This window comes from Macaca mulatta, chromosome 19, assembly GCF_049350105.2.
Source record: "Macaca mulatta isolate MMU2019108-1 chromosome 19, T2T-MMU8v2.0, whole genome shotgun sequence".
Lineage (NCBI taxonomy): Eukaryota > Metazoa > Chordata > Mammalia > Primates > Cercopithecidae > Macaca > Macaca mulatta.
The window spans coordinates 61,301,202-61,315,434 of record NC_133424.1 but is presented as its reverse complement, the minus strand read 5'-3'; the positions used below and the strand labels follow the sequence as shown (position 1 = coordinate 61,315,434).

At 49.8% G+C, this 14,233-nt stretch overlaps 1 protein-coding gene across 50 annotated transcripts in view; it reads left to right on the top strand.

The window, feature by feature from the left end:
- Positions 1-14,233, top strand: part of PLEKHA4 (pleckstrin homology domain containing A4) — a 33,230-nt gene that overhangs the window by 10,849 nt on the left and 8,148 nt on the right. For 17 of the 50 annotated variants that reach the window (XM_077980566.1, XM_028839907.2, XM_077980564.1 and 14 more), the window contains 8 exons: positions 877-951; positions 4,534-4,581; positions 4,705-4,785; positions 4,961-5,110; positions 6,493-6,591; positions 11,472-11,612; positions 12,983-13,082; positions 13,153-13,229. In XM_077980566.1, coding sequence (XP_077836692.1) covers positions 877-951; positions 4,534-4,581; positions 4,705-4,785; positions 4,961-5,110; positions 6,493-6,591; positions 11,472-11,612; positions 12,983-13,082; positions 13,153-13,229 — 771 coding nt within the window. Of the gene's footprint in view, positions 1-876; positions 952-4,533; positions 4,582-4,683; positions 4,786-4,960; positions 5,111-6,492; positions 6,636-11,446; positions 11,613-12,982; positions 13,083-13,152; positions 13,230-14,233 lie in introns of all 50 variants that reach the window. The other 33 variants (XM_077980562.1, XM_077980543.1, XM_077980542.1 and 30 more) reach the window with 7 other exon arrangements.

The window sequence follows — 14,233 nt, the reverse complement described above, 5'->3', positions numbered from 1 at the left end:
TGTCTTTTCGTATTCTCAAGGCCATTGCTCCCTGGGTGTCACGGGTATTGTAGTCCGTAATGATCTCAGCTGGGCTCAGGTGAGAGAGAGCTTGAACCGTATTTCCCATCAGGCACCTGGGCTGTCTTTCTAGGCTGGTCTGCGGCCATTGCTTTTTTTTTTTCTTTGAGATGGAGTCTTGCTCTGTCGCCAAGATTAGAGGTCTGTGGCACAATCTTGGCTCACTACAACCTCCGTCTTCCGGGTTCAGGCGATTCTCCTGCCTCAGCCTCCCAAGTAGCTGGGATTACAGGCACCCGCCACCACATCCGGCTGATTTTTGTATTTTTGGTAGAGACGAGGTTTCCTCATGTTGACCAAGCTGGTCTGGAACTCCTGACTTCTGGTGATCCGCCCACCTCAGCCTCCCAAAGTACTGGGATTACAGGCGTGAGCCACCGCGCCTGGCCCAGCCATTGCTCTTTAAGCATCATGGGGATTGTAGTCCTGGATACTCCGTGCCAAGACAGTGCAGTGAGAGGTTTGCATCTCTCTTGTGTCCCCAGTTCACCTTGCAAGTTGGTTGCCTGCTGTTTTGTCTGAGCATAATGGGACTGTAGCTCAGAATATCCGTAAGCTGACTGCAAATCTGAGAATGACAGCCGCAAATTCCGTCATCCCGTGGGGCTGTTTTGCCAGGCTGGTGCATTTATTATCACCCTCTGTGTCCCCACAGTGGCACACAGCTGGAGAGCAGGTAGTTGAGGAAGTTGAGAGGGCCCAGTTCTGAACCTCAAAATATCTCCTAAAGCACTTCAATTATGGACACGCCCACTCTATTATTTGTCACTAAGACATGCCGATTTCTAAACATCTCCATTTCAACATTCCTCCCAGGCACCCTCTGGCTCCTCCACTTATCTCCAGCTCCCCCCGCGGCCCCCTGGGACTCGGGCCTCCATGGTTTTATTGGTAGGTATCCTGGAGTACCCCGAATCTACCGGAGCCCCCTCCTTTCCTTTCTTCTCTATGAGGAATGTCATCTCCTGACCTAGGGTGCCTAGAGAACCGTAGATATTTCAAAGCCCCTGGGTGGGTATGAGATTCCTGTGGTTGCTGTAACAAAGTGCATGGCTGAAAACAACAGGAATGGATTCTCTTCCGGTTCTGGAGGCCAGAGGCCTGGAGTCAAGGGATCAGCAGGGCTGTACGCCCACTGATGGCTCTAGGGAGGAGCTTTTTTTGAGTCTCTCTTAGCTTCAGGTGGTTGCCAGCAATTCCTGGGGTTCTGTGGCTTTTTCTATGGCTACATCTTTGCCTCCATCATCCCATGGCCATCTTCCTTTGTGTTTTTGTTGCTGTCCGTCTCCTCCTATTAGGACACCCCTATGACATCACTGTAACTTAACTTACATCCGCAAAAACCTCTTTCTTTCATTCTCTCTTTCTCTCCCTTTCTTTCTTTCTTTTCTTTCTTTCTTTTTTTTTTTTTTTTTTTGAGACGGAGTCTCGCTCTGTCACCCAGGCTGGAGTGCAGTGGCCAGATCTCAGCTCACTGCAAGCTCCGCCTCCTGGGTTCCCGCCATTCTCCTGCCTCAGCCTCTCCAGTAGCTGGGACCACAGGCGCCGCCACCTCGCCCGGCTAATTTTTTGTGTTTTTAGTAGAGACGGGGTTTCGCCGTGTTAGCCAGGATGGTCTCAATCTCCTGACCTAGTGATCCGCCCGTCTCGGCCTCCCAAAGTGCTGGGATTACAGGCTTGAGCCACCGCGCCCGGCCTCTTTTCTTTTTCTTTCTTTCTTTCTTTATTTCTTTCTTTCTCTCTTTCTCTTTTCCTTGCTTCCTTCTTTCTTCCTTTCTTTCCCTTCTTTCTTTCTCTCTCTTTCTTTTCCTTCCTTCCTCCCACCCTCCATCTATCTACTTTCTTTCTCTTTTCCGTCCTTCCTTCTTCCTTTCTTTACCTTCTTTCTCTCTCTTTCTCTCTCTTTCTTTTCTCTCCTCCTCCCTCCCTCCATCTTTCTTTCTCTCTCTCTTTCTTTTCCTTCCTCCTCCCTCCCTCCATCTTTCTTTCTTTCTTTCTCTCTCTCTCTCCCCCCTCCCCCTCCTTCCCTCCCTCCCTTCCTTCCTTCTTCCTTGCTTTACCTTCTTTCTCTCTTTCTTTCTCTCTCTCTTTCTTTTCCTTCCTCCTCCCTCCCTTCATCTATCTTTCTTTCTTTCTCTCTCTCTTTCTTTTCCTTCCTCCTCCCTCCCTCCATCTTTCTTTCTTTCTTTCTCTCTCTCCCCTTCCCCCTCCTTCCCTCCCTCCCTTCCTTCTTCTTCCTTTCTTTCCCTTCTTTCTCTCTCCCTCTCTTTTCCTTCCTTCCTCCCTCCCTCCATCTTTCTCTCTTTCTTTTCTGTCTTTTTTTTTTTTTGAGATGGAGTCTCGCTCTGTCGCACAGGCTGGAGTGCAGTGGCGCGATCTCGGCTCACTGCAAGCTCTGCCTCCCGGGTTCAAGCCATTCTCCTCCCTCAGCCTCCCGAGTAGCTGGAACTACAGGTGCCCACCACCTCGCCCGGCTAATTTTTTGTATTTTTCGGTGGAGACGGGTTTCACTGTGTTAGCTGAAGGGGTGGCCTGCCCCTCCACACCTGTGGGCATTTCTCGTTAGGTGGAATGAGAGACTTGAGAAAAGAAATGAGACACAGAGACAAAGTATAGAGAAAGAAAAAGTGGGCCCAGGGGGCCAGCACTCAGCATATAGAGGACCCACGCTGGCACGGGTCTCTGAGTTCCCTCAGTATTTATTGATCGTTATCTTTACCATCTTAGAAAAAGGGAAGTGACAGGATAATAGGATCATCGTAAGGAAAAGGTCAGCAGTAAGACATATGAATTAAGATCTCTGTGACATAAGTTTAAGGAAAAGTGCTGTGCCTTGATATGCATATGTAAACATCTCCATAAATCTTTTTAGTGCATAAAGAGCAGCATTGTGCTAGCAAGACCCACCTTTCGCCCTAAGGCGATTTTCTCCCATTTTAGTAAATAGAACATACAATCAAGTTTTACACCGAGATGTTCCACTGCCCAGGGACGGACGTGCAGGAGACAGATGCTTTTCTCTATCTCAATTGCCAAGAGGCCTTCTTTCCTCTTATACTAGTCCTCCTCAGCACAGACCCTTCACGGGTGTCAGCCTGGGGGACGATCAGGTCTTTCCCTTCCCACACGGCCATATTTCAGACTATCACATGGGGAGAAACCTTGGACAATACCTAGCTTTCCTAGGCAGAGGTCCCTGCGGCCTTGGCAGTGTACCTGTCCCTGGGTACTTGAGATTAAGAGAATGGCGATGACTTTTCACAAGCATACTGCCTTCAGGCACTTGTTTAACAAAGCACACCCTGCACAGCCCAAAATCCGTTAAACCTTGAGTCACCACAGCACATGTCTCTTGCAAGGACAAGGTTGGGGGTAGGGTCACAGATTAACAGCATCTCAAATATAGAACAAAATGGAGTCTCTGATGTCTACTTCTTTCTATGTAGACACAGTAACAGTCTGATCTCTCTTTTCCCCACATTAGCCAGGATGGTCTCGATCTCCCGACCTTGTGATCCACCTGCCTCGGCCTCCCAAAGTGCTGGGATTACAGGCGTGAGCCACCACGCCCGGCCCTTTATTTTAATCATAAATAAAATGTCTTAACTTCTCCATTAATTATAATATTTGCCATGGCTATTTGATCAAAAGCGCATTATTGATCTTTCTGAAGCCAAGAATCTGGTAGTTGGTCTACTGAAGTCTGCTAATGCTTAGAAGGAAGCTGATAAGGAGAGGGGTCGCTAGGCTTGGTGGCTCATGCCTATAATCCCAGGACATCGGGAGGCCAAGGCAGGAGGATGGTTGAGATCAGGAGTTCAAGACTGGTCTAGGTGACATAGTGAGACCCCAGCCCTACAAACAAACAAACAAACAAGCAAACAAAAAACCTTAGCCGGCACTGGTGGCTAGCACCTGTTGTCACAGCTACTCGGGAGGCTGAGGTGGGAGGATCCTTTGAGCCTAAGAGTTCAAGGCTGCAGTGAGTCATGATCATGCCACTGCACCCCAGCCCGGGTGACAGACCTTGCCTCAGAAAAAAAAAAAAGCCAGGCATGATGGTCATGCCTATAATCCCAGCACTTTGGGAGGCTGAGGCAGGAGGATTGCTTGAGCCCAGGAGTTTGAGATCAGCCTGGGCAACATGGCAAAACCCCATCGCTACCAACAACAACAACAACAACAATTTTAAAACTACAAAAATAAGCCGGGCATGGTGTGTGCACCTGTGGTCCCAGCTACTCAGGAGGCTGAAGTGGGAGGATTGCTTGAGCCCAGGAGGTTGAGGCTGCAGCAAACCATGATCGCATGACCGCACTCCAGCCTGGGTGACAGAGCAAGACCTTATCTCTTAATAAATAAATAAATAAATAGTGGGGTACCTATCAGTAGAAACAGGGCATGGCTCAGCACTGAGTTACAATGATGACCAGCCTATCCCCTTTGACCCCTGACTTTTCTCCCTCTCTTCAGCCGGGTCCTCCCCTGGAGTCAACTTTCCACCAAAGCTTGGAGACAGATGTAAGTTCTCACAATCCTTCCTGAGTTCCCAGAGTTGGGGAGAGAATGTTCTAGATGGTGGGAGGAGCAGCAGGGGAAGAGCCAGATCTGGACCATCAGTAGCTCCCGCTCTCCTTTCTCCAGACACTGCTGACCAAGTTGTGCGGGCAGGACCGGCTCCTGCGGAGGCTGCAGGAGGAGATAGACCAGAGGCAGGAGGAGAAGGTGCGAGGCCCTGGACCGAGGATGGGGTGCCTGGCCTCTCTGCCTGCCCTGAGCCCTTCCTGACTGTGGAAGTCAGGATGCTGACTGAACGTCCGGGACGTGAGAGGACACCTTTTCTTTATTCTTGGGACTAGGCATGGCTTCTGAAGTCTAACCACCCTCTCTCTTGATGCAGGAGCAACTAGAAGCAGCTCTGGAGTTGACCCGGCAGCAGCTGGGCCAAGCCACCAGGGAGGCTGGGGCTCCCGGGAGGGCCTGGGGTCGCCAGCGCCTCCTGCAGGACCGGCTGGTCAGTGTGAGGGCGACCCTCTGTCACTTGACTCAGGTGAGCACCTGGGAAGGGGCCCGCCCTCCTAGGAGGCCCCAGGACTATGCAAGTGGTTATGAAGGGGACTTGCCGCAGAGGGCTCATAGGAAGATCGTTCTTCAGAAATCTACACTCCAAATTTTATTTTATTATTTTTCTCTCTCCTCATTGTCTCGTAACCACTCTATTTTTTTAATTTTTTTTTTTGAGACGGAGTCTTGCTGTGTCGTCCAGGCTGGAGTGCAGTGGTGCCATCTCAGCTCACTGCAACCTCCGCCTCCCGGGTTCAAGCAATTCTCCCACCTCAGCCTCCCGAGTAACTGGGATTACAGGCATGTGCCACCGCACCCGGCTTATTTTTGTATTTTTAGTAGAGATGGGGTTTGGTCATGTTGGCCAGGCTGTTCTCGAACTGCTAACCTCAGGTGATCAGCCTGCCTCAGCCTCCCGAAGTGCTGGGATTACAGGCATGAGCCACACTGTGCCCGGCCTTAAGTAACTCTGAGAATTATTATATGTGATATGTGTAAATGAATGAATGAATGAATATTTAACACTTCAGGTACTTGGCACATGGTAAGCAATACTTAAGTGTCAGTTATAACTATTATCTGCAAAATGGAGACACTAATAGTAACAACCTCATAGGAATTAAATGAGAGCTGAGAACGGTGCCTAGCCCATGGTCAATGCCCAATAAGTGTTAGCTGATATTATCATTGTTATTGTTGGTATTGTCAAGGAAGTTCCTGCTGCCGCAGGGTGAGTGGGTGCTATGGTTATTATTTTTTTTTTGAGACGGATTCTTGCTCTGTTGTTCAGGCTGGAGTGTAGCGCCCGGATCCAGGCTCACTGCAACCTCTGTCTCCCTGGTCCAACTGATTCTCCTGCCTCACCCTCCCGAGTACCTGGGACTACAGGCCCTCGCCACCACTCCTGGCTAATTTTTGTATGTTTAGTAGAGACGGGGTTTCGCCATGTTGGCCAGGCTGGTCTCAAACTCCTGACCTCAAGTGATCCGCCCGCCTTGGCCTTCCAAAGTGCTGGGATTACAGAATTGAGCCACCGCTCCTGGCCTGGTGCTGTGGTCTTTTGACTATCTAATGAATTCATTAGATCTGTAGACTCTGCTACCTAGGAGAGTGCAGAAGTAATCCTGGGGATTCAGGGAATGCTGTTACTTGTCTGTACTAGCAGTGCACTGGAATTGCAGGTTCCATACAGACTTTGGGGTTCCCAGTAGTCCAAGCAAAGAGGCCCATGGGAATTGTAGTCCATATGACCTCAGGACTCCAGGGACCAAGCTCCCTTACCTCCTTCTTAGCTGACAAATGATAGGGTAGGGAAGGATCTGGTGGGAGAGGGAGCTAACCTGTGTCTCCCCCTTTATGCAACCTGAGGAGCGAGAGAGGGTTTGGGACACATACAGTGGCCTGGAGCAGGAGCTGGGCACCTTAAGAGAGACCCTGGAGTACCTGCTGCACCTCGGTTCTCCCCAGGTAAATCCCTGCTTGGAGACCCCAAGACCCACCCCCAACTCCAAGTTCTGCCTGGAAGTCCTTTCAGCATTTAATCTCCGCCCACAGAATCGGAGCCCCCCTCAGTTCACCCTTACCCTGCTTTCTGTCCTTGCAATCTAAACCCCTTATTTTAGTTAAGACCATGCCCTTTAGGGTTTGTTTTCTTATTCTCTCATTTGAATTTTAATTAACCTTCAATTTTGAATGCCGTTTTCTCGAGCTGTTATCCAATTTCTGCCGTAAAGTTGTTTATTTGCTTGTTTGTTTTTGACACAGAGTCTCACTCTGTCACCCAGGCAGGAGTGCAGTAGCACAATCTTGGTGCACTGCAACCTCCACCTCCCAGGTTCAACTTATTCTCCCACCTCAGCTGCCCAAGTAGCTAGGGCTACAGGCACATGCCACCACATCTGGCTACTTTTTATATTTTTAGTAGAGACATGTTGGTCAGGCTGATCTTGAACTCCTGCCCTCAAGTGATCTGCCTGCCTTAGCCTCCCAAAGTGCTGGGATTACAAGCATGAGCCACTGCGCCACGCCTAATTTCTGCTGTAAAGTTGGCTATAATTTTACAACATTCCTCTTTTTTTTTTTTCCTTTGAGACGGAGTTTAACTCTTGTTGCCCGGGCTGGAGTGCAATGGCACGATCTCAGCTCACCGCAGCTTCCGCCTCCCGGGCTCAAGTAATTCACCCACCTCAGCCTCCCCAGTAACTGGGATTACAGGCGCCTGCCACTACACCTGGCTAATTTTGTATTTTTAGTAGAGACGGAGTTTCTCCATGTTGGTCAGGCTGGTCTTGAACTCCAGACCTCAGGTGATCCGCTGCCTCGGCCTCCAAAAGTGCTGGGATTACAGGCGTGAGCCACCGTGCCCGGCGTACAACATTCTTTTTAAAAAATGTATTGTGAGTACATAGCAGATGAATATATTTATGGAGTACATAAGGTATTTTGGTACAGGCATGCAATGTATAATAACCCCATCATGGAAAATGGGGCGTCCATCCCTTCAAGCATTTATCTTTGTAATGGATTACAATTGTAATGGATTACAAACAATCCATTATACTATTTTTTTATTTTTATTTTTATTTTTTTGAGACAGAGTCTTGCTCTATTGCCCAAGCTGGAGTGCAATGGCACAATCTCGGCTCACCACAACCTCCACCTCCCAGGTTCAAGCGATTCTCCTCCCTCAGCCTCCCAAGTAGCTGGGATTACAGACGCCCGCCACTACGCCCGGCTAACTTTTCTATTTTTGGTAGAGATGGGGTTTCAACATATTGGTCAGGCTGGTCTTGAACTCCTGACCTCAGGTGATCCGCCCACCTCGGTCTCCCAAAGTGCGGGAATTACCAGAGTGAGCCACTGCGCCCGGCCTACTATTTTATTTTTATTTATTTTATTATGGTTTCTGAGATGGAGTCTCGCTTTGTTGCCCAAGATAGAGTGCAATGGCACAATCTCAACTCACTGCAACCTCCGCCTCCCAGGTTCAAGCAATTCTCCTGCCTCAACCTCCTGAGTAGCTGGGATTACAGGCATGTGCCATCATGCCCAGCTAATTTTGTAGTTTTAGTAGAGACAAGATTTCTCCATGTTGGTCCAGCTGGTCTTGAACTCACAACCTCAGGTGATACACCGGCCTCGGCCTCCCAAAGTGCTGAGATTACAGGCGTGAGCCACCGCACCCAGCCCTTCTTTTATTTTTTATTTTATTTACTTATTTATTTTGAGATGGAGTCTTGCTCTGTCTCCAGGCTAGAGTGCAGTGACACAATCTCAACTCACTGCAACCTCCGCCTCCCAGGTTCAAGCAATTCTCCTGCCTCAGCCTCCCAAGTAGCTGAGACTGCAGGTGTGCGCCACCATGCTCAGCTAATTTTTGTATTTTTAGCAGAGACGGGGTTTCACCATGTTGGCCAGGATGGTCTAGATCTCTTGACTTCATGATCTGCCCGCCTCGGCCTCCCAAAGTGCTGGGATTATAGGCGTGAGCCACCGCACCTGGCCAATGCCTTTTGTTTTAATGCCTACTTTCAGCCCCTCTATTTATTTATTTATTTTATTATTTTTTTTTTTTTGAGACGGAGTCTGGCTCTGTTGCCCAGGCTGGAGTGCAGTGGCTGGATCTCAGCTCACTGCAAGCTCCGCCTCCCAGGTTTAAGCCATTCTCCTGCCTCAGCCTCCGGAGTAGCTAGGACTACAGGTGCCCGCCACCTCGCCCGGCTAGTTTTTTGTACTTTTTTTTTTTGTTGTTGTTGTTGAGACAGAGTCTCGCTTTGTCGCCCAGACTGGAGTGCAGTGGCCGGATCTCAGCTCACTGCAAGCTCCGCCTCCCGGGTTCACGCCATTCTCCTGCCTCAGCCTCCCGAGTAGCTGGGACTACAGGTGCCCGCCACCTCGCCCGGCTAAGTTTTTTTGTATTTTTAGTAGAGACGGGGTTTCACCGTGTTAGCCAGGATGGTCTCGATCTCCTGACCTTGTGATCCGCCCGTCTTGGCCTCCCACAGTGCTGGGATTACAGGCTTGAGCCACCGCGCCCGGCCAGTTTTTTGTACTTTTTAGTAGAGAAGGGGTTTCACTGTGTTAGCCAGGATGGTCTCGATCTCCTGACCTCGTGATCCGCCCGTCTCGGCCTCCCAAAGTGCTGGGATTACAGGCTTGAGCCACCGCGCCCGGCCTATTTATTTATTTTTTATGAGATGGAGTCTCGCTGTGTTGCCTAGGCTGGAGTGCAGTGGTGCAATCTCGGCTCACTGCAACCTCCGCCTCCCGGGTTCAAGCAATTCTCCTGCCTCAGCTTCCTGAGTAGCTGGGACTACAGGTGCCCGCCACCACGCCCAGCTAATTTTTGTATTTTTAGTAGAAACGGGGTTTCACTATGTTTGTTAGGCTGGTCTCGAACTCCTGACCTTCTGATGTGCCCGCCTCGGCCTCCCAAAGTGCTGAGATTACAGGTGTGAGCCACCACGCCTGGCCAATGCCTTTCATTTTAATACCTACTTTCAGATCCAGAGCTGCTCTCTCCCCTGGTTCTAAATCTCTCCTCTGAAGTCATTCTCTCACTAGCAAAGATCCAACCCTCACCCTTTCTTCCATCTTGCAAGTTCATCTCTTGCATCCCGCATCCTGACTTTTGCTGTTAAATTTATCCTCTGGAGTTATAGTTCTAAACCCTTTCCCTTAGTGCAAGCTCTGCTCCTAAAATATAAACCTCATTGCTTAGCCTCAGACCTGCTTCTTCACTCTAAGTCTAGCCATCAAGTTATAAATCATGTATCTTTAAAAACATTGACACGGCCGGGCACGTTGGCTCACGCCTGTAGTCCCAGCACTTTGGGAGGCCAAGACAGGTGGATCACTTGAGGTCAGGAGTTCGAGACCAACCTGACGAACATGGTGAAACCCTGTCTCTACTAAAAATACAAAAATTTGCTGTGTGTGCTGGTGCACGCCTGTAGTCCCAGCTACTCAGGAGGCTGAGGCACGAGAGAATCGCTTGAACCTGGGAGGCACAGGTTGCAGTAAGCCGAGATTGCGTGCCACTGTACCACTGCACTCTAGCCTGGGCGACAGAGGGAGACTTGGTTTCAAAAAAAAAAAAAAAAAGAAAAGGTCGGGTGCGTTGGCTCACGCCTGTAATCCTAACACTTTGGGAGGCCGAGGTGGGCGGATTGCCTGAGTTCAGGAGTTTGAGACCCACCTCGGCAACACAGTGAAACCCCATCTCTACTAAAATACAAAAAATTAGCTGGGTGTGGTGGCGTGCACCCGTAATCCCAGCTACTCAGGAGGCTGAGGCAGGAGAATCGCTTGAACCTGGGAGGCGGAGGTTGCAGTGAGCCGAGATTGTGCCACTGCACTCCAGCCTGGGTGACAGGGAGAGACTACATCTTCCAAAAAAAAAAAAAAAAAAAAAAAAGCATTGATGCCAGATGCATCTTCTTACTCTAAGCTTCTCCCACTTGATCCTAAAACGCAGACTTGCCAAAAACAGACCCATGCCAGGTGCAGTGGCTCATGCCTGTAATCCCAGCACTTTGGGAGGATGAGGCAGGTGGATCACCTGAGCCCAGGAGTTTGAGGCTAGCCCGGGCAACATGGTGAAACTCCGTCTCTACTAAAAATAAAAAAGAAAAAATTAGCTGGGCCTGGTGATGCAAGCCTGTGGTCCCAGTTAGTGAGGAGGCTGAGACGGAAGGATCGCTTGAGCCCAAGAGTTCGAGGATGCAGTGAGCTATGATCAAGTCATTGCACACCAGCCTGGGTGACAGAGGGAGAGACCCTCACCAGAAACAAACAAAAAGAACAGACTCTCATATATTCGTATGGTCACCTATTTATAACAGATGTAACACAGTAAAACAACATAGAAAGAAAGGAGTTTTTTCTTTTTCTTTTTTTTTCCTTTTCGAGACAGTGGCTTGCTCTGTCGCCCAGGCTGGAGTGCAGTGGTGCGATCTCGGTTCATTGCAACCTCCACCTCCTGGGTTCAAGCGATTCTCCTGCCTCAGCCTCCCGAGTAGCTGGGATCACAGACACCCACTACCACCCCTGGCTAATTTTTTTGTACTTTTAATAGATAGGGGGTTTCACCATGTTGGCCAGGTTGGTCTTGAACTCCTGATCTCTCCACCCGCCTCGGCCTCCCAAAATGCTGGGATTACAGGCGTGAGCCACCATGCCTGGCCAAAAGACAGCTTTTTCAATTCATCTAGATAACCACATGGAAAAAAAAAATACCAACTCCATAAATATAGCCCAGCTGATTTCAGACCTTTGCAGGGGCCTATTAGCTGAAACCCTCCTGCGTTTTCCCACCTTTAAGTAACAAATTCCTTTCCTCCCCACAGGACAGAGTGTCCGCTCAGCAGCAGCTGTGGATGGTGGAAGACACGCTGGCAGGTCTGGGTGGCCCCCAGAAACCGCCCCCACACCCTGAGCCTGACTCCCCATCTCCCGTGCTCCAGGGCGAGGAGTCCTCAGAGAGGGAGGTAAGATGCACACAACTCTCTCTCCACCCCTACCTTTCTGTCCCACCTGTCCTTGGCTCAGTCTATTCCCCACCCACCTCTTTAATTCTTCCTTGATCAGCTAACCCATCTCGCGCAAGTGTCCTAATTTCTGGAAGCCTTTGTTTTTCTTTGGTTTTTGGGTGTTTTTTTTTTTTTTTTTTTTTTTGAGACAGAGTCTTACTCTGTCACCCAGGCTAGAGTCCAGTGGTGCGATCTTGGCTCACTGCAACCTCCGCCTCCTGGGTTCAAGTGATTCTCCTGCCTCAGCCTCCGAAGTAGCTGGGATTACAGGTGCCCACAACCAAGCCTGGCTAAGTTTTGTATTTTTAGTAGAAACGGAGTTTCACCATGTTGGCCAGGCTGGTCACGTACTCCTGGCCTCAAGTAATCCGACTGCCTCGGCCTCCCAAAGTGTTGGGATTACAGGCTTGAGCCACCTCACCCAACCAGGATATTTTTTAAAGCCTGTTGCCCAGGCTGGAGTGCAGTGGCTCGATCTCGGCTCACTGCAAGCCGAGTGAGCCACTCGGCTCCTTGCAGTGAGCCGAGATCGAGCCACTGCAAGCTCCACCTCCCGGATTCACGCCATTCTCCTGCCTCAGCCTCCCGAGTAGCTGGGACTACAGGCACCCACCACCACGCCCAGCTAATTTTTTTTTTTTTTTTGTATTTTTAGTAGAGATAGGGTTTCACCGTGTTAGCCAGGATGGTCCCGATCTCCTGACCTTGTGATCCGCCTGCCTTGGCCTCCCAAAGTGCCGGAGGATTACAGGTGTGAGCCACTGCGTCCGGCCTTAAAAAGTTTTTGTAGGAAAGGGATCTTGCTTGTTGACCAGCTGGTCTCTAGCTCCTGGCCTCAAGTGATCCTCCCACCTTGGCCTCTCAAAGGGCTGAGATTACAAGCACAAGTCTCCGTGCTCAGATCTGGTTTATAGTATATATTTTTTTTTTTGAGACAGAGTCTTGCTCTGTCACCCAGGCTGGAGTGCAATGGTGTGATCTCAGCTCACTGCACCCTCCAACTCCTGGGTTCAAGTGATTCTTCTGCCTCAGCCTCCTGAGTAGCTGGGATTACAGGCACCTGCCACCATGCCTGGCTAATTTTTGTATTTTTAGTAGAGACGGGGTTTCACCATGCTGGACTAAGCTGGTCTTGAACTCCTCAGGTGATCTGCCTGCCTCGGCCTCCCAAAGTGCTGGGATTACAGGCATGAGCCACTGTGCCCGGCCTGGTTTATAGTCTTAATCCTATTCAGACTGTATTCCAATTCCTAAATGCTTGCAATATGTTAATAATAATAATAATAATGATCATGATCGTCATTATCCCCCTTTTCTAATCCCCGCAGAGCCTGCCAGAGTCCTTGGAACTGAGCTCCCCTAGGTCCCCCGAGACTGACTGGGGACGGCCTCCTGCAGGCGACAAAGACCTGGCCAGCCCTCGCTTAGGTGAGCATCCTGGTCGGGTGGGACTTTACAGAAATTCCCGTCCTCACCAAGTCCCGTTCTGTCTTTCCAGGTCTTGGGTCTCCGAGGGTCTCCCGGGCTTCCAGCCCTGAGGGTCGCCACCTCCCTTCCCCACAGCTGGGAACCAAGGTAGGCTGTAGGTCCATCTTGTAATCCTTGCATCTGACCATCAGGGACCCTCACACTTCTGGGAAACAGCTAGTAACAGAGCCTTCTAAGGCCACACTCAGAGCAGAGAGAGCACTGCTTATTAAGAGCATTGAGATTGATTTTTGTCTCTGTTGCTTCTAAGCCATGTGACTTTGGGTCAGTTATTAAACCTCTCTGTGCCTCCACTTTTTCATCTCTAAAATGGAGCTAAAAGCAGAACCTACCACCTAGGGCTGACACAAAGATGAAAACTAGATGAATGAGGCCAGGTGTGGTGGCTCACGCCTGTAATCCCAGCACTTTGTCAGGAGTTCGAGACCAGCCTGGCTAACGTGGTGAAACCCCGTCTCTACTAAAAGTACAAAAATTAGCCTGGCATGGTGGTGGGCACCTGTAATCCCAGCCACTTGGGAGGCTGAGGCAGGAGAATCGCTTGAACTCAGGAGGCAGAGGTTGCAGTGAGCTGAGATTGCACCATCGCACTCCAGCCTGTGTGGCAAGAGCAAAAACTCTATCTCAAAAAAAAAAAAAAAAAGACTCCCTGAGTGGAACAGAATGCTGATTTCATGTGGCCCTGAAGTTCAGAAATTAGTGGACTTCCAGCGGCAGGAATGTTTAGGAATTGGTTGACATTAAGCTGTGGAAGCGCTGTGCTCTGTGTCTGTTGCTGATTGGCTGGTGTTCAGAAGCATGGAGCTATCACTGATTGGCTGATTTTCAGAAGTATGGATCCATCACTGATTGGCCAGCCTGCAGAAGCATGTGAACGTCACTGATTGGCTGATTTTCAGAAGCTTGGTTCCATCGCTGATTGGCTGGCTTTCAGAAGCCTTTGGGGTACCTGTTGGGATTATTTGATCACATAGATATAAAAGCACTTCTTGGGGTAGGGAACGGTGGCTCGTACCTGTAATCCCAGCACTTTGGGAGGCCAAGGCAGGCAGGTCATCTGAGGTCAGGAGTTCAAGACCAGCCTGGCCAAC